The sequence below is a fragment of the Lepus europaeus genome, chromosome 16 (assembly GCF_033115175.1).
Source record: "Lepus europaeus isolate LE1 chromosome 16, mLepTim1.pri, whole genome shotgun sequence".
In the NCBI taxonomy this organism is placed as follows: Eukaryota; Metazoa; Chordata; class Mammalia; order Lagomorpha; family Leporidae; genus Lepus; species Lepus europaeus.
In genome coordinates, this window is record NC_084842.1 from 13,042,876 (window position 1) to 13,064,612 (window position 21,737).

Genomic DNA, 21,737 nt, shown 5'->3' on the forward strand with positions numbered 1-21,737 from the left:
AGCCTCCTCCCCAGAAATCTGGGTGTTTCTTTCACAACATCCAGCTATAACAGCATCCTTCTTGGAGTAGGCTGACCATTCTTCTCATTCTCTTCACTTAGTAACAAACTCAAAATATACAGGCTATTGTTTATGCCTGACCTGAAGGAATCAGAGGGAACCCCCATCCAGGAGAACACGGCCGGGGGAGCACGCAGGCTGCTGCAGGTGGGAAAGAGGCCCAGACCCCACCCTGCTCCGGTGCGGGAGTCCCACATAAGCACCTCCTAGGTTCTCTCCAGCTCATACAGCCCGTGTAGGTGCAAATCTACATCGCTAGACTGAGGACCAGGGTGCAGACAGGGAGTCTTTAAATCTGGATTTCGAGGAGATGGGTGTTTGGCCTAGCAGTTAAGACACCACCTGGCACAGCCGCAGCCCACGTCAAGAGCGCCTGGGTTCCAGTCCTGGTTCTGGTCCATTCCAGCTTGCTGCCAACTCTGGGAGGCAGTAGTGGCGGCTCAAGAGCTGGGCCCCTGACACCCGTGTGGGAGACCCGGACGGAGTTCCCAGAGTTCCCAGGTTCCCAGGTTCCTGCCTGGCTCAGCCCTAACTGATTTGGGCATCTGGTGTGTGAACCAGCAGCTGAGAGACCTCTGTCTCCACTTCTCAAACGAATTAAATAACCAAGTAAGCAGGATAACTGTTGCTTTGTTTAAAAGGAACACTACTGGAATGTTTCCTAAGTTTTTTTTAAGAGATATAACTTTTATTTATTTTTTTAAGATTAATTTATTTGAAAGGCAGAGTTACAGAGAGGCAGAGACAGAGAGAGAGGTCTTCCATCTGCTGGTTCACTCCCCAAATACCCGCAATGGCCAGAGCTGTGCTGACCCAAAGCCAGTAGATTCTTCTGGGTCTTCCACGTGCATGCAAGGGCCCAAGGACTTGAGCCATCTTCCATGGCTTTCCCAGGCCGTTGCAGAGAGCTGGATCGGAAGTGGAGCAACCAGGACTCGAACCGGCGCCAATATAGGATGCCAGCACTGCAGGCAAAGGCTTAATCCACCATGCCACAGCGCTGCCCCCGCCCCCCTTAATTCAGCATTAAAAAAAAAAGAATGACGTTTACTTGTTTACTTCAAAGAATTCTTGGGAAAGTAGGCTGTCTTTCCAGGGAAAGAAAATTTAAGAACTCAACTCAAATATTTTTGTTCAAATGGATTTTACTATAATTGGTTTGGAGAAGGCAAGAATCAAGGAGTAGGGGTGCTAAAAATAGAGGCGGTGAAACTCAGGGTGGGGGGCGCACTTGTGAGACAGCACTCCTAATTAGCAAAAATGTGGTATCGCCCGTATTAAAATAGGAAATCTGAGCCCATTCCGGGAACAGGGTCACGGCCTGCCACAGTCATCTGGGCTCAGGGCTGGCCCGGCTCCCCCAGAGAGGTCCCTGGGCGCAGTGCACAGCCTTATAAGGCAACCGTGCCGGGAAAGCAGATAAGAACTCCACCAAGCACTCCGCAAATACCAACTCAGCCGTCCTCCCGAGCCACTCACGCCCCCTTCCCAGAGCCTGGGCGAGAAGGATGCCCCGCTAGTCACGATTACCCACAGCACAGCACGGGGGGGCAAGCAGCTGGCAGCCCACCTCCCACACCTGCTTCAGGGCCAGCCCGGCCTCGGTCTCATCAGGAGCGGAGCAAACGCTCTCTCTCCCGCTCATGAACAGGAGGGAGGAGGAGAACGGCTCAACTTTGACACCAAGCAAGGAAGACTCCCCCTCCCGTCCCCTTTATCTCCCACTGGGCCTCCACAAAATTCCAATCCTACTTCACAGCCTAGGAGAAGGGAGAAAGGGAGGCCGTGGATGCGCCTGCCCCAAGTCTGTCTGTCTGTCTCTGTCCGCCACCGGGACACACTTAACAACATTTCACCTCTGCCAGCAAAGTCCACAACTGCGGCTACACAGCGCCAGGAAGAAACCCGACAGTAACCTACAGGGCTTGGGGAGACCTGACAGCTCCATTACCTCTGCTAAAATTAAGAAATTTCCAATGCGAGTTGTCAAATGGTGGCTACTGAGAATGCACACAATGTATCTTGTAGCCAGGTGTCAGAAATAAGAATAGTAGCTACTAAAAAAAAAAAAAAAAAAATTTAAATGTCCCCCAGAACACCAGCTCTGCTAGAACATGGCTCCCCACAAAGGCGGTGCTCTTAGCTTTTTGTCCTGTGTATCTCAACCACCAAGCAGGTGCCATGATCGGTACGTATTTGTTAGATGGATTGTCTTTAAAAAGGGGAGGAGGGGTTCAAGAGACAATACACATGGACTGTCATAGTCCACTGTGTGTTTCTGCAACCAAATAGCTGAGGCTGGGTAACTTAAAGTAGCTTCTTTGGCTCATGATTCTGCTGGCTGCATCCAAAGGCGTGCACCTGCGCCTGGTGAGGGTCTCTGGGCTGTGGCTCAGGGAAGCAGAGAAGGAACCATGGAGTGCAGTGGACCAGGCGTGTGGGTGGCCCTGCTTTCCAACAGAAGAGCCTCCACTGCTGGGGGAGCCACTCCCATGACCTCCAAGGCCTCAGATCTTAAAGACCCAGCCTCCAGCACAGGAACCTTTGGGGAACTCACGCAAGCCAGAGGCAGCCCTGATGCAAGTAGAAGTGCTAGGTGTTCTATTTAGTATGCCAGGGGAGGAGGGCTGAATGAGTTTCTAAGAATAGGGTACCCCCCAAAGTGGTAAGCAGCCAAATGTTCACCAGCAGCTGACTGGAGCGACAACATGGTAGAGCCATACGGCGGGAATATTATTGAGCCATCAAAAAGACTGCAAGGTCTAAACAGCAAGCTGAGTGAAACGCAGCAGACCCGAAAGGCTGGTATCGACATCATTGCAGGGCTATGGATTACCTGTAACAGGCAAATGCACAGTGACAAAGAGCAGTGGGTTAACAGTTGCCCTGGCTGGGGAGAGGAGGAAACCATGGCTCAGGGCTTTTTACACGGGAGGAAGCCGAAAACATGTTCTACAACAGTGGCAATGGTCATACAACTCCAAGTCTATTAAAAAGTATTTAATTGTGCACTTTAAAAGAGTAGATCTTAGGACATGTAGATTATAACCTCAGCAGAGCTGGATTGTAACCACCACCAAGAATAAGGACCTCGGTGGGTGCTCCAGGTCCAGGACCAAGGAGCCTCAGAGCTACCTGGTGTACGGGGAGCCGCACCTTGGGCGGAGCAGTGCTGCAAACTAAGGTGGGCGGCTGCGTCAGATTTCTGACAGGTGAGATGCAGAAGGTGGGAAAGACCAGACACTGGGGACAAGGGGAAGGCAGAGGCCACAGCTGGGAAAACAGCAGGAGATGGCTCAAATGCTTGGGCCCCTGCACCCACATGGGAGACCTGGAAGAAGCTCCTGGCTCCTGGCTTCAGCCTGGCCCAGCTCTGGCCATTTGGGGAGTGAACCAGTGGATAGAAGACTTTTTTATCTCTCTGCCTCTCTGTAACTCTGCCTTTCAAATAAATAAATAAATCTTAAAAATAAAAAATAATAAAGGTCCTCCTGTTACCCAGTAGTTGTGGCTTCCCAAAGGCTATGTGGTTCTTCCATGGCATTTGTCAGTTTGTAATCCTCTGTCTACCTGTGTTTTTGCAAAATATTTGTTTATTTATTTGTTAAGACAGAACGACCAAGGGAAGGGCAGAGACAGACAGAGCTCCATCCACTGGTCCACTCCTCACATGCCTGCAACAGCCAGGGCTGGGCCAGGTCACCGCTGCCTCCCAGGGTCTGTCAGCAAGAAGCTGGAGTCGGGACGGAGCACAGCCCACCCAGGCACTCCGATGCTGTGCAGAGGTCCGCCCCATTTCGCCTGTCCTTTCCGCAGGACCTTCGGGTGTTCCAGACTCAGAGATGCCACAAGTAATAAACAGCCCAGCTGTCCTAAAGACACAGAACAAACAGCCAAGTAACAAGCATGGTCACAGAGTAAGAGGCTGCAAGGAAGTGAAGAGGGAAGAGTCAAAGAGAAAAAGGCTTTATTGTCCCAGTATGCCAATCTGCACGGCTCGCATGGAGCTGTAAACCCTGAACTTAAAAGGAGTTAAAAAACAGCAAACTTAGCATTGCACTTGGCGGGTGTCTAATTTTCTACAGGCTGTGTGTTGGTCACTTGTCAAACATGCCTGATTGGGAAATCAGTAAATATCCCCAAATAGACATCCTTCAATCACTCACTCAAAATTAACAGCTGGATACAGCTCCCCCGTGCTAAGTGTGTACTATTCATTCCTGGTTTCAAACCTTTATGAGGGTTAAACTCTCCTAACTCTGGTACCCATTTCCCTCTATCTACTCACATATTTCCAGTTCTCCAGAGCCCATCTTTATTCCACACAATGTGGTGTACCCTGATCTACACCGATTTCTGAACTTTCAGAGTGCCTTCATCCATACTGCACAATTTTGTCATTTTTCTACAGGCTCTCACGGTATTCTTTCTATGTAGGCAGGAAAACTGCCATTCAGTACCCACCTGCACATCCCCAGAAAGGCCAACACAATCCCAGGCCCTCAGCCTATCCAACACCACCCACCAGAACCAAGGACTCACGAAAAAGCAAGCACTGCCCTGAAGTGCAAAGGAGCTTCCAGGTCCTTGGAGAGCCATCGCATACTAACTCAGAAATGCTGTCAGATTAAAAGCTCAGAAAGATGCAAATTCCGCTCAAGTGGAACAAGCAGGTTGAGTCAAGACGGGAGGTTTCCATTACATCTGCTCATTTCCTACAGTCACACTTAGCAACATGTGTGCGGGCTTGGGGGGGGGGGGGGGCGGTTCCTCCACAACATGTTCTGTTAACAATTAAGGAGGCCTGTGGGCTGGGGCTAATGGTGATTACCGTGCCCACACGAGGAGACCTGAGCTGCACACTCCCTAGGCAGGATCTGGTGCTTGGTATGCTGTGGGCATCCGTAGTGCAAACAGAGCCTCGGGGGAGGTGGCTGAGGAATACTTGTGGAATCAGGCCCTCCTCCTCCTCGACCTGCAGGGAGGAAAGGGGACGCCTCCCCCAGGAGAGGCACACCAGGATCCGAACCTAACTTCAAAGTCCCCTCCAAGAATGTAACTGGCTGGCTGTCCACCCAAATGTCCAACTGACCGGTAAGACCGCCTCCGCCCCTACCTCAAGGGCAGGCCACACACAGGGCCAGCAAAGCAGAGGAAAGCACGCACCCACAGATTCGGAGCTCATGTTTCTGCACTGTATATCACCCAGCTTGCATCATGAAGGTACTTGAAAAAGCTCATGGAAAAGTACTGCAAAGAGAAACTTACATTGGTGCAAAGCACTTTTGAAATCTCCTTGGTTGAGAGGTATTTGGAAAGTTCATGGAAAATATGTAATCTGAAAAAAAATGCATGAACTTCAAAAACATTTTTTGCACTAAAACAAATATCTTTTAATTCCACTTTCCACGAACTTTTACAAGTTTCACTGGCGCTGTGATTGGCTCACCTCACCCACGTTGGAGCTGACTCTGTGAAACTCTACACAGCACACAGAACACCCAAAGGACCCGCCTCCCCATCAGCATTCACAGCCAGGAAAATACACTAAAGCCCTCAATACACCTGATCACAAAAAGCCAACACTTGTCATTGTGTTCAAGGAACTCAAGAGGACATCTACAGTACCTGGCTGAGTGCCTACCAAACCATCAGAAACAACTGGGAGAGGTCTTGAAGTGGGGTTTTGAGTCACTACGTAGCAGGCAGGTGTCATGCAGGTCGGCCTGGACTATGAATTATGAATCACTGATAGAACACAAATGTGCAAAACCTCGACAACGTTTTAAAATTGCAGAGCGAGAGAATCAGAGCAAAATGGGCCCTGCTGATCCTTCTGGTGGGGGTTTAACCTAGGACAGTGTTTCCAGAGTCGATGTGGCAATAAACATCAGCTGTCTTTGGAAGAATGTGTGCTCTCTGACCCAGAAATTCCACTTCTAAGAGTTTCAGCTAAGGCAATCACCGAGGGTGTACAGGCAGAGTTAGCTAGGAGGACAGGAGGAGGCACAAGGCTGTTCATATCACCAAGCTGGAAACGAACTCCAGCCCTGACCGCGGGGAGTGGGATAACACATGAAGGCTCATCCAATACCAAGGCACAGTATGAACAATGAAAAACAAGGCTACAGAAATGTGTCCGCTGGAATGCAAAGACAATCAGAACGTGTTAGATGGAAAAAAAAAAAAAAGCAAATGGAAAAACAATTATGACCTCATTTGTTAAATAGATGTGTGTGGGAAACAGAGAAGAGGACATAAGAAAGATTACATAGTGTATCAAACCCTAGTTGTAGGGAAAGGAGTTGCAAAATTATTCTTTTAATCATCTTTTCTTAAATTATGGGTACCTTCTGATCAGAGGTTGGGGAAAAGGGTATAATGTAGGCCAATTTGTCTGTAAGGAAAAGAAAGAATTTCATTGTGAAAAACAAAAGCAGGGGCCAGCATTGTGGCACAGAAGGTTAAGCCTCTGCCTGCAGTGTCGGCATCCCATGCGGGCTCCAGTTCGAGTCCCAGCTGCTCCACTGCTGATCCCACTCCCTGAGAATGTGCCTGGGAAAGCAGCAGAGGACTGCCCAAGGCCTTGGGCCCAGGACCAAGTGGGAGATCCAGAAGCTCCTGGCTTTGGCCTGGCCCTGCTCTGAAATCAGCCATCTAGGGAGTGAACCAGCAGATGGTAGACCTGTCTCTCCTCTTTCAAATAAATAAATCTTTAAAAAAAAAAAAAAAACAGTGAAACTTTAACAGTGTGATCCAGTTACGTGAAATAAATAAGAGCAATAGCCGGACAGTTTTTCATGCAGGAGAAACACCTCAGCTTCACACAGAAGCTGAGCTGTAGGCCACTGCCGATTTGCAATACAACAATGACAACAAATTCACTCTTTATCCTAATCTGTATGATTGCAAACAAATGCATTAGGGGTAGGGAGGGGGGAAGGGCTTTATGGCAGGCTCTGCTAGGAATGTAACCATAGCTCCACTTTGGGAAATGACTTGGTTGCAGAGCACCCAGTTCAAAGTACTGGATTTCTATGCACAGTCCCCAGCACTGAGCAGTACACCCAAGCTTTGCCCAGGCTGACTTCATTCCTGTATCAGGGAAAATGACACGTTTTCAATGACTTCAGGGTAAGCTCGCACCCACAAGGTTCTCTCTGTGCAGTCAAGACCATGATGTTATAACTAAGGGAAATGAGCAATTTTCATGTTGTTTAAAAGCCAGTGGGGCTTTCTGGAACAGACAAGGGACAATTAATGGTGGAAATGTCTTGGACACACATGCCCAGATCACAACTCCATGTCATTTCAAGGCCCCTAAGCACTTCTGAGGCTTTGCTCCCTTCCCCACGGACTTTTGTTTTAAGATCGTCTGCAGGCTGGGCGCGCTCTGACCAATGACAAACAGAAGCAAGGGGGAAGCCACTTGCCTTTGAATGGGCAGACACTCCTGATCTGACCACTGTCAAGGATTCAATTCTTCGCTTTGAATGCAAAGAGCTCTGGCACACAATAAAAGCAGACACAGAACTCCTATATGCATCTAAACAGCAAAGGAACCCCAGGCAGGATCCCAGTTGAGACTGTTTAGTCTCATATGGCCATGCTTGGAAGCCAGATACCCAAACAGGGCTCCAGGCAAAGAATCCCAGCACCATTATTCTGGCTCTCATACCGCGGGGCGGTGAGCAGCTGAGTGGACTTGTGCAGGGACTTCCACCTTTTCCTTTTAAAATTGCAAGTGATGTTGTCATCAATAGTAGCCACGGATGCTTGCAGAAGGAACAATATAATGCTGAATGCATACCGGATATCCACATGAATCTAAGTCGGTTTGTGTTTCCACATTTGTAAACTGGCAACTCCTAACAGGAACCTTTCTCAAGTTAGAAGTTGCAAACAATCTATGAGGCACCGCTTCAGACCCAGGAATTTGCAATGAAGATCATTTTCCCCTGGGGACTTTACAATCGACAATGGTACCCCCTTTGGGGCAGTTCAGACAGTCCTACAACACATTAATCTATCAACAAACCCCTTTCCTAGTGAGACTCCAGGGGCTGCTTTCATCTTATCTCTGCAATTCTCCTAAGTATCTGGTTCTGTGGAGTAAACAAACCACCCCTCCACCCCTCCACCCCCAACACACACAGTGCCCGGCCACATCAGCCCGTCTTTCTAAAAGCCTTACAAACGGGGGTGGGGAGTGTGTTCAACAATGCTTTTTCTTTGGGAAAAAAAAAAAAAGTGTCATCCTCAAGTGTTCTGAAAACGAAGGAAACCGCATTCCAACAAAATATGTGTTTCTAATTATTAGTGAGAAGATTTATAATCTTGCAGGCTGAAGAAAGTATGTCTGGAGGAACAGAAGTTCACGGCTGCAAGTCAGCAAGAATTTGCAAAGGCCAAGTAACTTTGATAAGACATAACTCCTTTGCTAGCCATATAAATTCGGGATCCCGCTGCACAAACACTGACTTAACGAATGGTCACTTTGAAGTGAAGAGAGGGAACATTCCAACACGGGGCAAGACACGTCTCCACTGTGGGTCCACAGTCTAGGCGGGTACCGATTACCAACCCCCTTTGTCAGGCCGCCACCTCCTCTGGGGTCAGTTAAGACTGAGGAAAAGACGGTGCACGGCGCTTCCTGGCACATCGGAGAGCGCCCAAATGTCCCTGAGCAGGAGACACAGATCATCCACAGCCCTTTCTCCCGCCCTCCCTGTTCGGCGCCTACATTTCTGCCGTCTACAGGGCATGGGCTTTTTTGGGCGAACCTGATAGCCTGGGTGCAGGCGGGAGGGTACGGTAGGTGAAACTCTGCCAACCCGTGGCAAGCCCCTCGCTCCAGGGGCCCCACTCCGGCACTTCTGTGCCTTCTCAGAGCTCACCTCGGTGTGTCGCCGGCCCCCAGAGGCTCTGGGGGTGGGCGGACAGGGAGGGGATCTGCCTGGTTCTCCCCTCCCCCACGAGAATGGCTAAAGCAGAGCTTCGGTTCCTAGCTCCGGTTTTCTGCATAAAGCCCTCCCCAAAACACACAAAGCCTCCGGATGGGCCTCGGAGAGTCCTTTTGTTTAGAAAGGGCCATTTCCTGCCAGGCGCTCCCACCCTGAGACTCCCACCCAATTCTCCAGGAGGCACTCATTTGCTAAGTAAAAAAACAAAACCGCTCCAGGTAGGAAAAGCAGGAATAAGATCTGTACAAATACTGAAAGGAACTTCCAAAGTCTGCCATGCCACTAACTTTTCCTTGTTGGTTAAGTTAATAAAAAAAACCTAACAAATGAAGCCGAGAAAAAGTTAAAAAGCTTAAAACCATACCCCCAGGCATTTGGCATCAACATTGGGATGGAAGTTATGATTCTTTTAATGCACAGCAGGCGTTGTCTATACAATCCCATGCGTTTAGCTTAACTGATGTGTCACAGACAAGAACCTTTAAGTGACTTGTCCCAGGCCCCTGAGGAAACAAGGAGATAATAAGACAAAGGATAAATCAGGAGTATTGATGACTTGGTCAAAATTGACTTTACATTTATATCTGTAATATATATAATTTATACCTTTGGTCTCCAGACTACCAGACAGTGGAAGATGGTAAAGTTCAATAAGCTCACTCAAGGTCAAGTATTGACACTGATGTCATAAATAAGGATAATCCAATGGATTGCATTTTCCTAGTGTTCTAGTCTGCCCAAGGAACAGGTAGCTTGTTAGTCTTGTGACACCCTTTAGTGTCACCTGTTCCTGGCCACTGAAAAACAAAACAGCTCCTGAGACTGGAGGCGGACCAGGCGGCCACAAAACAGGGTGGGAGACAGCTGCCTGAGCGCCCGAGGCTCCTTCAAGGGTTCCACTAACAGGTGCTCGCAGACCGGGGCTGCTCCCCGTAAGGCCTGCAGCCTCCCCGTAAGGCCTGCAGCTACAGTGAGCCTCACACCTTCTTACTCTGTAGACCAATGCAAGAAAGCAGTGGAACTGGAAGCTGGATTCAACCAAAAGACTGGAAGTGTTGAGTCCCTCTCCAGATCGATTCTACCTGGGTTATTCCCTGTAACTCAAGCCCACCCACTCCACGCCAGGGCCCAGTTTCTCCCCTGGGTCTGTGTAACTACGTTCAGGCTTTCATTGGCACTGGACAAAGAGGAAAGATCTCTGTATGTGCGGGATGGGTGCAGCATCCCACACAGCACACACAGGAGACCCCACACCTGGAAAAACCTCCAGGTACGGAAGGGCATGAGAGGGTTGGGGGGGGGGGTGCTCAGAAGGGATCCTTTGGAAAGCAGAAATTTAACCTGCAGACTGCTATCGGGTTTAGATGTGGTGCACCATCCAGACTTCAGCTGGTTTGTATTCTGGCCATCTCACAAATAAGGACCCCCAGGGCAGTTCTTGGCATTGCTCTAGGCAGTGGAGCTCCTACAGTGTGAAATGACAAGGTCCCTGGTGCTAAGGGGTTACACAAGCCAGATAAGTCAGCACCATCAAACACAGGAGGCCCCAGGAGGTGAGAAGTTCTATCTGGAAAAGAAAAGAGATGTGCCAAGGTGGGGAAGGTGGCACTACTTTAAACCTGGTGGTCCAAGTTCTCTTGGAGGTGACATCTGAACTGGTTTCTGAATGAATGCCAAGGGTCCTAGGGTTTTCCAGGTATGCAGAATGGCAGGCACAAAGGCCCTGGGGCAGAAACAAGTTGGGGAGCCAGCTGTTAAGTCAGGTCCAAGCAGCTGAAGCCTAATGAATGAGACCGTGATTCCTGGCAGATGAGGTCAGAAACCAGCAGGACCCGGGTCACATGAGCCTTGTGTACCGCTGGAAAATTTTAAGCTCCTTTCCACCAGATGGAAAACCTCAGACAAATTACTTAATCTCTCAGAGCCTCGGTCTTCTGATCCCTAAACACAGGATGCTAACACTTCATTTGGTTTGTTAAAGATCAATGTTAAAAGTGGTAGACCCAGGCTCCAAAAACGTTCAATAAATACGCAAAAAAAATCCCTAAATGATTTGACAAGTTGGACTGTGTTTGGATTGCACCTGATGTAATTCTCCCTTCCAATTTCTACTTAATTTTTATTTACTTTCCGATTTTTATTCCAAAGATGGAGAGACAGAGAGATTGTCCATCCACTGATCACTCCACAAATGCCCTCACCAGGAAGCTGGATTGGAAGGGGAGGAGCCAGGACTCAAACCTAGGCACTAGGACTAAGATCGCCCCATCCCTAGCAGGTAACTTCAGGGCTGTGCCAAAGGCCTGCCCCTCCCTCCGACATAATGTAAGAGTGAAAGGGAATTTTTCAACAAAAATACTCTCAGCATTAGCTCTAGTTTCTTGTACTCATTGCTGGGAAAATGCTTGGAGGTCCTGGGGAAGAAGCAAGCATGGGTGCGGGGAGGTGGCAAAAACCGGCAGTGGATGGATGGTCGGGCCCAGTGGCCGTGGACTGGATGGCAGCACTTCCCCTGCTCTCCTGGTTCCTCCTCCTCTGATAAGAAAAACCCCGGAGGAGCGGCAAGTGCCAACAATTCCGTCCCCAGTCAGCCGGCATCCAGGGGCAGGCACAGGACGGAAGTGCAAATCTTCCCGCCCCTCCCCTCCCCAAACACATCCTGCCTGGCTGGGAGGGATACTGTATTTAAAAACAGATGCCTCCAGAAGCTCACACATTTTTAAGTCCCCTAAATCACACATGCTGGGTAAAGTAATTACACTTTTGTAGCACTTCCTCTGTGGGCACAAAGGAAATTCTGCTACTTCTGAAACAAAATAGCACTTTCTCCCAGGAGGCCAGGGCAGGGCCATCCTATAGGTGGGTGGGAGAGGAATTTTCACAAAACCAGACTCCTACAGATTCAAGAACGATTTTTTGTAGCCCTTACGATAATGTCAGTCATCAGCCAGCGCATCTATCTAGGGAGGCACAGGAGCATCCCTAAAAATCAACTCAGGAGCACCGAGGATTAGTTTTTCAAGTAGAAATTGGCCTTAGTTGTGTCTAATGTCCACGTGTTGGTGACACAGATCTCAGGTGAAGAAGGTTCTCAGATTTCTCCTACCTTTGCAAAACCTACAAGCTGGCAGGTTTAAACTGGGCTGCCCAAGCACAGCCTTTGCTGTGTAGATTTGTGTAACAATACCGTGTGACCGCCTGGAATCTGAATTCACTACCCCCGAGTGATTGGCATTTATTACTGCCATTTCCTTTACTTCTTTAGCATTCTCCATGATATGCATCATAATGGTTGCAGCAGGGTTAAACCCAAAGAAAGACACACGCAAGGTTTTTGGTTTTTTTGAAGTTCCTGCACTACAGTTCCTTCAGCTAACACAGCCCACAGCGAAGGCGGCAAACCTTTAGAAGAGCATCAATTGGGTACACTGAAAATATGATCCACAGAACAGAGGACTTTGGGCTCCTGGCCAAGGGCTCAGCAAGCTCTCCTTTGCTCCCCTCCCCCATCCAAATAAAGTCAAAAAAGAACAAAGCAACCTTTAAGAAATGTTGTTTTGGGACAACACTGAGGTCTCTCCAGATCTGCCAGCAGTTCGTTCTTCCAATCAGAGGACACAGGGGAAGGAGAAGTTGCAGAAGTGAGAACCGGAGAATTAAGAACAATTTAACATTTAAAAACAAAATTCAAAAGCAAGTGTATTTGGGTGCAAAACGCACATTTTCCACAAATTTTTGAAAATCTCATGGATGCATGGATTTCAATTATTTTTGCACCCAAATAAACTTACCTTTTATTTCTATTTTTTATTATGCTTGTTTATACAGATTTTCTACATTTCTGCTCAGGTATTCCAGTAGATAAGTATACCAAACACTATTATAACTAGGCAGAGTATATGTAATACAACTTTTACATCCCTAATTTTAAAAGTGTTTAAGAAATTTTTCCTAAAAATTTCCAATTCTCCCCCAACTCCTCAGCCATTTTTACTCACTTTTTTCAAGTTTGTTTATTTATTTTATTGATTTATCTGAAAGAGCATGGGGGTCGGGGGAGGCAGAGATACCTTCCATCTGCTGGTTCACTTCCCAAATGGCTTCAACAGTCAGGGGAAGAAGCCAAGAGCCAGAAACTCCATCCAGGTCTCCCACACGGGTGGCAGGAGCCCAAGGGTTCGCGCCATCATCTGCTGCTTCCCAGGCACATTGGTAGGAAGCTGGATCAGAAGCAGAGTGGCTAGGACACTACACCACAAGGCCACAGCCCCAGTCATTTATTTTTTTAAAACACAACTTCAAATTTTAAGTAAATTTACTCTCTTTACTAGGTTTCTTAACCCTTGACAAGGTTTCCTAACGAACTAGGAATTCAATGTTCTGGGCACTCATTCACAGTACCAACGATTTCAATTACTAAGAGCACAGCTGTGAATAGTTCTGAAAATCCTATTTCAAGGCCAGGACTCTCCTCCACACTCTCCACTCTTCACAACATCTTCACCTCTTCTCTCCCTATCAACCTCTCTATTTTCTATTTCTGCAAATACAGCCACACAGCTTAGCAGGGCATCCGAAGGAGAAACCCGAGACACAGCAAGGATGTCTCCGGGTCGTCTCTCCAGCTCAGGTAAGTCACAGAGACCCTGAATGTGTGCCTCAGCTGCCATGGACAGCACCTGCTTTGACACCAGCATTCTCAAAGCCTCTCTCTCTGTCCTCAGTTCATCCAATGCCGCCTGCACCCTCCTTTTCCATGGTGATGTCCCAAAGGCCACTTTCTGCGGCACGCTCACCCCAGCTCTCCATCAGAGGTCCAGCATCCCAGAAATCAACACAGGCTCCCTGGCTTTCCGGCCACAGCCTTTCCCTCCTCCCTCTCTGTCTCGCCATCTTCCCCACAAGGGTCTGCGGAGCCTCTCTCTCTGTCCTCAGTTCGTCCAATGCCGCCTGCACCCTCCTTTTCCATGGTGATGTCCCAAAGGCCACTTTCTGTGGCACGCTCACCCCAGCTCTCCATCAGAGGTCCAGCATCCCAGAAATCAACACAGGCTCCCTGGCTTCCCGGCCACGGCCTTTCCCTCCTCCCTCTCTGTCTTGCCATCTTCCCCACAAGGGTCTGCGGAAGCCTCGGTTTGTTCCCACGGAGCAGATCCCTGGATCTCAACCCTTTCCACAGCTGTCAAACTCAACACTTCACTCCCTTCTTGGAAGCTTCCTTTGACGCAGCTCAATCAGCCACTGCGCGCTGGAGGGCTGGCTGCTTCCCAACACAAACAGCTACCTCAAACGTTAACACCATGTTTTATTACACCTGTTTGTTTATACAGGGCCATCACCATTAAAGGCTCAGCAACTGGAGGGCCTGCTCTGCCTCTGATCCATCTTGGCATCCCCAGAACCTGCCCACGGAAGGCCCACATTCCTGAGCCTGGCAGTGCCCTGGGTGCTTCCTCATAAAAGAAAGGTGATCATCATTATCACTTCTACAACAGCTTGTTGAGAGGATGGAAAAAAGGATGGCAGGGCACACAGTAAATACTCACTAAAAGTCAGTGGTTGTTATTTGTTGAGTGACTGGATAAAAAGATTTCTGGAAATTCTGTAGGCACAGAGATTTCAGTATGTCCTTTGTTCTATTATCAGCAACAGGGACAAATTGGGAAACTTGATTCTGATAAGCTCAAACCCCTAGGGCAGGCTTAGCACGGGGGGTGGGGGGTGGGGGGGTGGATAACACACCTGAGTCCCAGGGTGGATGATGGCAGCTTCCTGCTAGTGCAAGGCCCTGGCAGGCAGCAGGTGCCGCCAGGAAGTGGGCTCCTGCCACCTATGTGAGTTCCTGGCTCCAGGCTTCAAGCATTTGGGGAGTGAACTAACAGATGGGATCTCTAACACATTTTAAAAAAATATTTATTTATTAGAAAGGCAGAGTTATAGAGAGGTCTTCCATCCACTGGTTCACTCCCCAGATGGCTGCAATGGCTGGAGCTATGCCAATCTGAAGCCAGGATCTTCTTCCCGGTCTCCCACGTGGGTGCAGGGACCGTCTTTCACTGCTTTCCCAGGCCATAGCAGAGAGCTGGATCGGAAGTGGAGCAGCCGGGACTTAAACCAGCGCCCATATGGGATGCCGGCTACACCACAGTGATGGCCCCTCTAATACATTTTTGAAAGTGCCTTTAATGTACTCTTCAGTCAGCTTCAAGTTCCAGGTAGTACTAAGCACCTCTTGCACTCCCACCTCAAACACAGGAAGAGACTCAGGCAAAGTGGAATTAAAAGTTTATTTTGAAGCAAAGGGGGTGGGAGCTTTGAAATCATATATGAGGGGGTCTTCAGAAATTCATGGCAAATAGATATTACAAAACAAGAAATTCATGGCAAATAGATATCACAAAACAGCAGGCATGGATTTTTTTTTTTTTTGCACCAAAACAACTTTCACTCCAACTTTTAATATGCACACAATGCCCTGAAGCTGTTTCAAAGTCTCCTGGGCCACTTTACATGGGGGGAATGTGAACAGTTATACCCAAGGTATCCCCATATATCAAGTAAGCTCCTCCCCAGCAGGGTCAAGACCTGCCATGCTCTTATCAGCACAGCATCAATTTAAATACCTGGTCCCAGATGGCCCCAAGCCCACTAAGCCCGGCAGCCACTTCTGCTCCAGCTATTAAGGTTCATTCTCCTCATTCCTTCTCAAGTTTTTTTTCTTTGACCACAGCAAGCACTGCTCGAGAGGAACATGTGCATTCCCTTTCCCCTACCCCCAGGCAGACACCAAGGTGCCAAATGAAACTGAACACAAACATTCCAAAGTGGCTGTCACACAGAGCAGGCCTGTTTGGGAGCACAGGGAGTGCCGCCTCGATCTTCCACCTAAGCAAGGCTTCAGGAAGCCCACGGCCAAAAAAGGTCAAGAGGAGTCCCACACAGAAACCGAATTCTAAGGGGGCGGCCTCCAACGGACCAGGTGTGCTCGCTCACCTGTGCTCCCAGGGGGAGGCAGCCGAGGACAGGGGCTGGGAGATTCCCGTCCTCGGGGTCCACCCAAGACTGATCTCCAGGGACACATGACCCTGAGTATTAAATGAGTGACTGCTTTTTTTTTTTTTTGAAGAATTATTTTGTTTATTTGAAAGGCAGCGTGACACAGAGAGATCTTCCAGGAGAAGGTTCACTCTCCAAATGGCAGCCACAGCCAGAGCTGGGCCAAGATGAAGCCAGGAACTCCACACAGGTCTTCGACATGGGTGGCAAGGCACATGAGCAGGGAGCTGGATAAGAAGTGGAGCCGATGGGACTTCAACCAGAGCCCATACGGTTTAACCTGCTGCGCCATAGTATCGGACCCTGGTGGCAGCTTCCCCACGTGAGCAGTATGCACACTCCACACCCCCCACAAACTCTGTGCTTGTGTGTGTTGAGAAGTATTTATTTGGGGCAAGGATGCTGTCGGCTAGGTGCAGCAGACAGGCATCATAAAACGGCACAGATCTTTCCAAAAAGAAATAGAAAAGGCAAATCATCCAGGAGTTAAATGAAGAGAGCAGAAAGTAACTTTTCCTATGACTCCGAGGGACAACTCCAAGGGGAGGGCAATTATAGAAACTGGGAAGCTGAGGCTGACTCCCACCCTGAAGGCAGCCCAGGCTAGACCAGGAGAGCGACAGGAAGACAGTGGTCTATGCCAATGATTCGCAGCAGTGCGGGGAGGCAGACCTGGGCGATATGGAATGGCGGGGTGGAGGACACAGCAGCACCCTGTGAGGATGGATGGAGGAAGGCGCAGAGCAAGGAGACCTGCTGAAGATCATCAGAACAATGGAAGCCTGGCGTAAGTACCAGGAAAAGGGCTAAAGAGGGCAGAACAGGCCTGACTCCCACAGCCGGGTTTACAAGCAAACCCAACTGGGACGGCCTCAACAAGGTTTCCAGACACCTTCAGAGAAGGAGAGGGAATTGAGGACATCCCGAAGAGAAATTCACAGGATCACTGTAGAGCACAAAAGCATTGGAAATCGACAATCAATCACCTGTAGCCTGCACCCACCAGACACATTTAACCGACACTTACTTGGTTTCACCCACCTACAGATCTTTATTTCAGAGAACTGGCATTACAGACTGTGACACTTTAAAAATCTGTTCTTTTCATTAAATGTTGTAACACGAGAATTATCCCCCTCCATAAAAATACGGCCTTAGAGCGCCGGGAACAACCAGAAGAAGCTGCAGAGAGGCAAGGACAGGCTCCCAGCCGGCAGCCTTGAGAGGGAGCACGGTTGCCAGTTAACGGCAATTTCTGGCATCCAGAGCTAGCAGAGGATAAATCTCTGTTGCTCGCTCTCTCTCTCTCTCTCTCTCTACACACACACACACACACACACACACTCCTCAAATACATAGCATAAGCATGCATGCACCCCTTTTTAACGAGTGCTAATATTCTGTCCGAAATGATACCCTGACCGACTTAGCAATTTCCCTATTAGTCACAGAGTCTTTGTGACTTCTCACTCTCCTAAGTAACTCTGTAGTAATCACACCTATAAACAAACACTCATCATGCCCTATTTTCCTTTGAGGGAACTCCTAAACAGAAAAGTGCTCTCCATCAGAGGGTCTGACCACCTTGTGTCACACCAGAGTCCGCCCAGCAAAGCTGCCCTCCGTCATGTCAGCACGGCTGCCCACCACTGTGGTGTAACACTTTGATGCTGAAACATCTCCAACAAAGAACCTCTTCGTTAATCTATCCACACCAAAACCCAGTGCCTCAGCAAACAAGGGAGACCACATAGGCACCTCGGAGTTTCCAAGGGGGCATTTAAAAATCACTATTGGGAAAATAAGTCGGAAGTATGTGTGCTGACCGTGGTCTGGCAGGATCATCTTTCTGCGAGGTCACAAGGTTTTGATCCAAATCCCTGTCACCAAACCCTGTCCTGTGGCTGAACTACAAGCTTACTGCATTAGGCGAGACTGGGAGTAACAGACTCCAAACTTGGTTAAATTCTAGAAAAGGATTCCGGACCTTCCCAAACCCTCATCATGGGGATTAATCCTAGCGTGCCACGAAGACCGCAGGATGCCACCTCTACCTGGCACCTCCCTTTCTCGGTGCCACTCTAAGAAACAATTTTCTTTATGACTCCGGTATTTTGGCCAAAGTACTCAGTGCATTCATAAAAGAATGCAAAGTGAAAATTTGTATTCACCCTGAAGAAGCGACTTTCTGTGATTTCTCCCAATCTCTGCCAAACATCTTTTCAATCGATATCCCAAGAGGCCCAAATTTTTTTAGTTTTATTTTAAGGACCAGTTTAGTCTAAGCAATTTAAGGGAAACCTATTTAACACCAGTGCTTCAACACAATGCCTTTTAGAATTGATTTGCAATCAGCAGGAAAAGTACCCACTGGCAGATAAAGGTAAAAACAAAACTACATATTTATCTGATATCCAAAAAAGTATATTTCCACTTTGAAAAGTCAGTGACAAATTATTTCTTAGGACAGATGGTCTTGAACATATTATAACTTGTGAATGATAGTTGATTAGGTAAGACAAACAATTATGGGTCTGTTACTTCTAGATTTATCAATTCCAATAAAATCTGTAGAATTAGAGACAAACTCCAAAATGATTTGAGAAATGATCTGATACAATAAATGTATAAAAATAAGCTTTTTAAATCCCAGGTCCCGGTTAGATTTTGATGACTGATTCCATACAGGGACAGCTGCACAGGAACACACATGAATAACCCGTTGGAAGGCCAGGTATCCTGGCTTGCTCTTACATAGCCGGCTAGCCGGATCTGAAGATTACTTTCCCTCAAAGTTTTAAATGATATCCAAAGTGCTCAAGTTCTCAAAAACTCCCACCACTAAAAACTGCAGAAATTTGTCCTAAATGCTGGACTGTTCATTCTATCTAAATTCTATTCATTAAATCCAAACGGGGATTTAGGCATCTTTTTCAGGGTAGCCTTCGGAAACTCTTAACCGGGGCTAAAATACACTGGATGATAAAAGGAACTCATTTCCAAAATAGAAAATGACACAACTTGGACTGCACAAGGTGGCAAACAGCCGAAGCACCCCGACAATCCACATCAACTGTTTTCTCATGGTGATTGGAACTTACTCGTCCACTGCCGTTCAAAAATCACCCGAAACAGCTCTCCTGTCCTGGCGTGTGCGTGCCCGTGTTACATGTGTGTGCCCTGTCTCCCGAGGTCCATTGCCAAGGCTTTCTGAAAACACACTGCCGCTCCTCTGGGTGGGCAGGCAAAGCGGCCAGTGCAGTGGGATTTTGTGCAATGCTAAGCTCATTGAATGGCACCCACCAAATGCCATATTTATTTAACTTGTGGCTTTCAGGGTTAGGAAAAAAAAGGGGAGGGGGAGAAAAGAGAGAGAGGAGGTTAGTTTTCAAAACCAGAATGTCAACCATAAACCCTCTCTGGTCAGGGTGTATCCGCGGTGTATACTCTAGCTTCTTGCACAACCTGGGTTCTGAAACCTTCCTACCTCCTGTCTTATTTTTTAAGTAACAAGCGTTTTGCCAGAAAGACCTACACCTGGAGGAGCCACACGCCTTTCCCACCCGGAAAGGAACGCTGCTGGGGAAACCAGAAGCAATGCCTGCGACTTGGATGGCCTCTGATCACAGGGACCCACAACCTCGCCATAACCGAGCCCATCCAGACAAATCCTGGCGGCAGTTCACCTGACATGGGTCAAGAGAAAAATCTGACTTGTGTCGTCCATTCGATTTTAAGTTAATTGGATATGGTTTTCGAGACACCTGAGCCCATTTTGCTACTACCAAAAGAAAAAGAAAAAAAGCTGTGGTCTGATGAACTTTCTCCTAACTACAAGTTTCCTCAACTGGTTAACAGAGAAAGACTGTTTCACAAGATGCACTCTCACACTTAGAAGCGGCCAGATTGCCACTCTAAGTGGAACAGAAAGGTTTCTGAAGCAATGATTATCTTGACGGGTTAAGTGAATTAGCTTCACATGCCAATTCCTGAAAATGCAAATTTGCCATCATTTTTCAGTTTTTAAAGGACAGGGAAAATAAACTAAACAGTAGAGAAGCCAGAAAGTGGAATTTGGAATTCCAGCCGTGGTGTCTTTGAAAAAGCTCTGTCATTAGTAGTCCTACATTTGCAGACACCGAACAAAAATGGGGAAAACGGCTTTTCAAAATAATGCTTTGTCATAAAACAGGCGATTTCCTCCAGGAGCCGATTCTCAGCTTACTAACTCACCCAGGTGACAACACTGCTCCATGGCGCTACCTTTTGCATTGCTTTGCATGGTCTTCGTCTGTCTCTCCTATTTAATTCAATAGCCCCAATTTTACACGTGGAGGACTTAAAAGGGCTGAGTGATTCCTGCACGAGGTTCACTTCCAACTCACAGGCCCGGCGCTGCGGCACCGCGGCGCCGCCCGCGCGCACCGCACGCTCTCCGGCTCCCGCACACACGCGCCAGCTCCGGGCGGGAGGCTGAGAGCCCAACTATGAGGGCACTCAGCAAGTGAGCGGAGGCACTGTTTCTGGGACGGCACACGGGGGGCCTGCGGGAACAGGCATTTGAGAAATGCCACAGTTAGCCCCTAACTACGGAGTTCTGGAACGTGCGTCTCGCACACCCCTTCCCCACACTTCCTCGGCTTCGCGTTTGCCAAAGGCGAGTGCTCCCCCCCCACCCCCAGCTGCAAGTTGTCTCCCCTCCAGGATCTCGGACGCACCACCCAGATCAAAGTCCTCCTGCAGCGTCCTGGCCAGCATTCCGGGGGCGACGCTTTCGGCCCCTCTCACTCTGCTCCCCACATCCACAAGCCCCCTAAGTCTGCAACAGCCCGGGGTTCGGGGTTTCGGGGGTTCCCGTCTCGCGGGCGGCGAGTTAGCGATGAATCCACACACGCCCCGGCTCCGGAGAGACTTGGCCAAGAACTTTTCACGCCGGCGCTAGCCCCGAACAGAGCTTCTCCCCAACTCCTTCCCAAAGCCGCCCGCACGCACACAGACACACGCACTCCCTCCCGCCCCTGGCGCTCAGAGAAGCCCTGACCCTCGGCTCCCAGTAACCTGAGGTCACCCAGGAGTCAGCTCTCGATTCCGCTTTTAAAACCCCGGGCACACAAAGCTGAGCCTTCTACTTTGGAGGGTGTCTCCGCAAACTTCTGCAAGTCACGCAACGCAGGGTGCGCGCACACCCCCAGCACCCGCGCCCTGGAGACGCACCCAGCCGGGGCCACGGCGCCCCGGCCCCCGGCCGCGCCCCGCCGCCCGCCCGGGCCACCGCTACCTCTTCCTCCTGGAGGTTGGCCTCGCTCGGGGTGTTCTCCTTCTCGGCTTTGCCAACGTTGTTCATCTTCCCGGTCCTTGGTCGCCGGGCAGGGCTGGGGCGCGCGGGGCTGGGCGAGGGCGCGCTCGCCCGCTTCTGCCTTCCCCGGGGCGCCGGGGCTGCCTCGGGCGGGCGCCGCGGGGCTGCGAGGGCTCGGGCTGGGCTCCCGCGGCGCGCAGACGACGGCGGCGGGCGACTCGGGGAGGACGTGCGGGCAGGGCGCGGGCCGGCCGAGCGGGGCGCGGAGACAATCGCGACCGGGAGGGAGACCTGGGGCGGGAGGGCGGGCGCGAGGGAAGGAAGGAAGGGAGGGAGGGAGGAAGAGAGGATGGGGCGAGGGC

At 49.3% G+C, this 21,737-nt stretch overlaps 1 protein-coding gene across 4 annotated transcripts in view; it reads right to left on the minus strand.

Annotated features, from left to right (window-relative positions):
• RBPMS (RNA binding protein, mRNA processing factor) overlaps nucleotides 1-21,526 on the minus strand; it is a 170,340-nt gene extending 148,814 nt beyond the window's left edge. For 3 of the 4 annotated variants that reach the window (XR_009868193.1, XM_062213127.1, XM_062213125.1), the window contains exon 1: nucleotides 21,358-21,526. Coding sequence is in view for 3 of the 4 variants with exons in the window: in XM_062213127.1 (XP_062069111.1) it covers nucleotides 21,358-21,423 (66 nt within the window). In the remaining variant the exon portion in view is untranslated. Of the gene's footprint in view, nucleotides 1-4,602; nucleotides 4,675-21,357 lie in introns of those variants that run through there. The other variant, XM_062213126.1, reaches the window with a different exon arrangement.
• Between the last annotated feature and the right edge of the window lie 211 nt (nucleotides 21,527-21,737).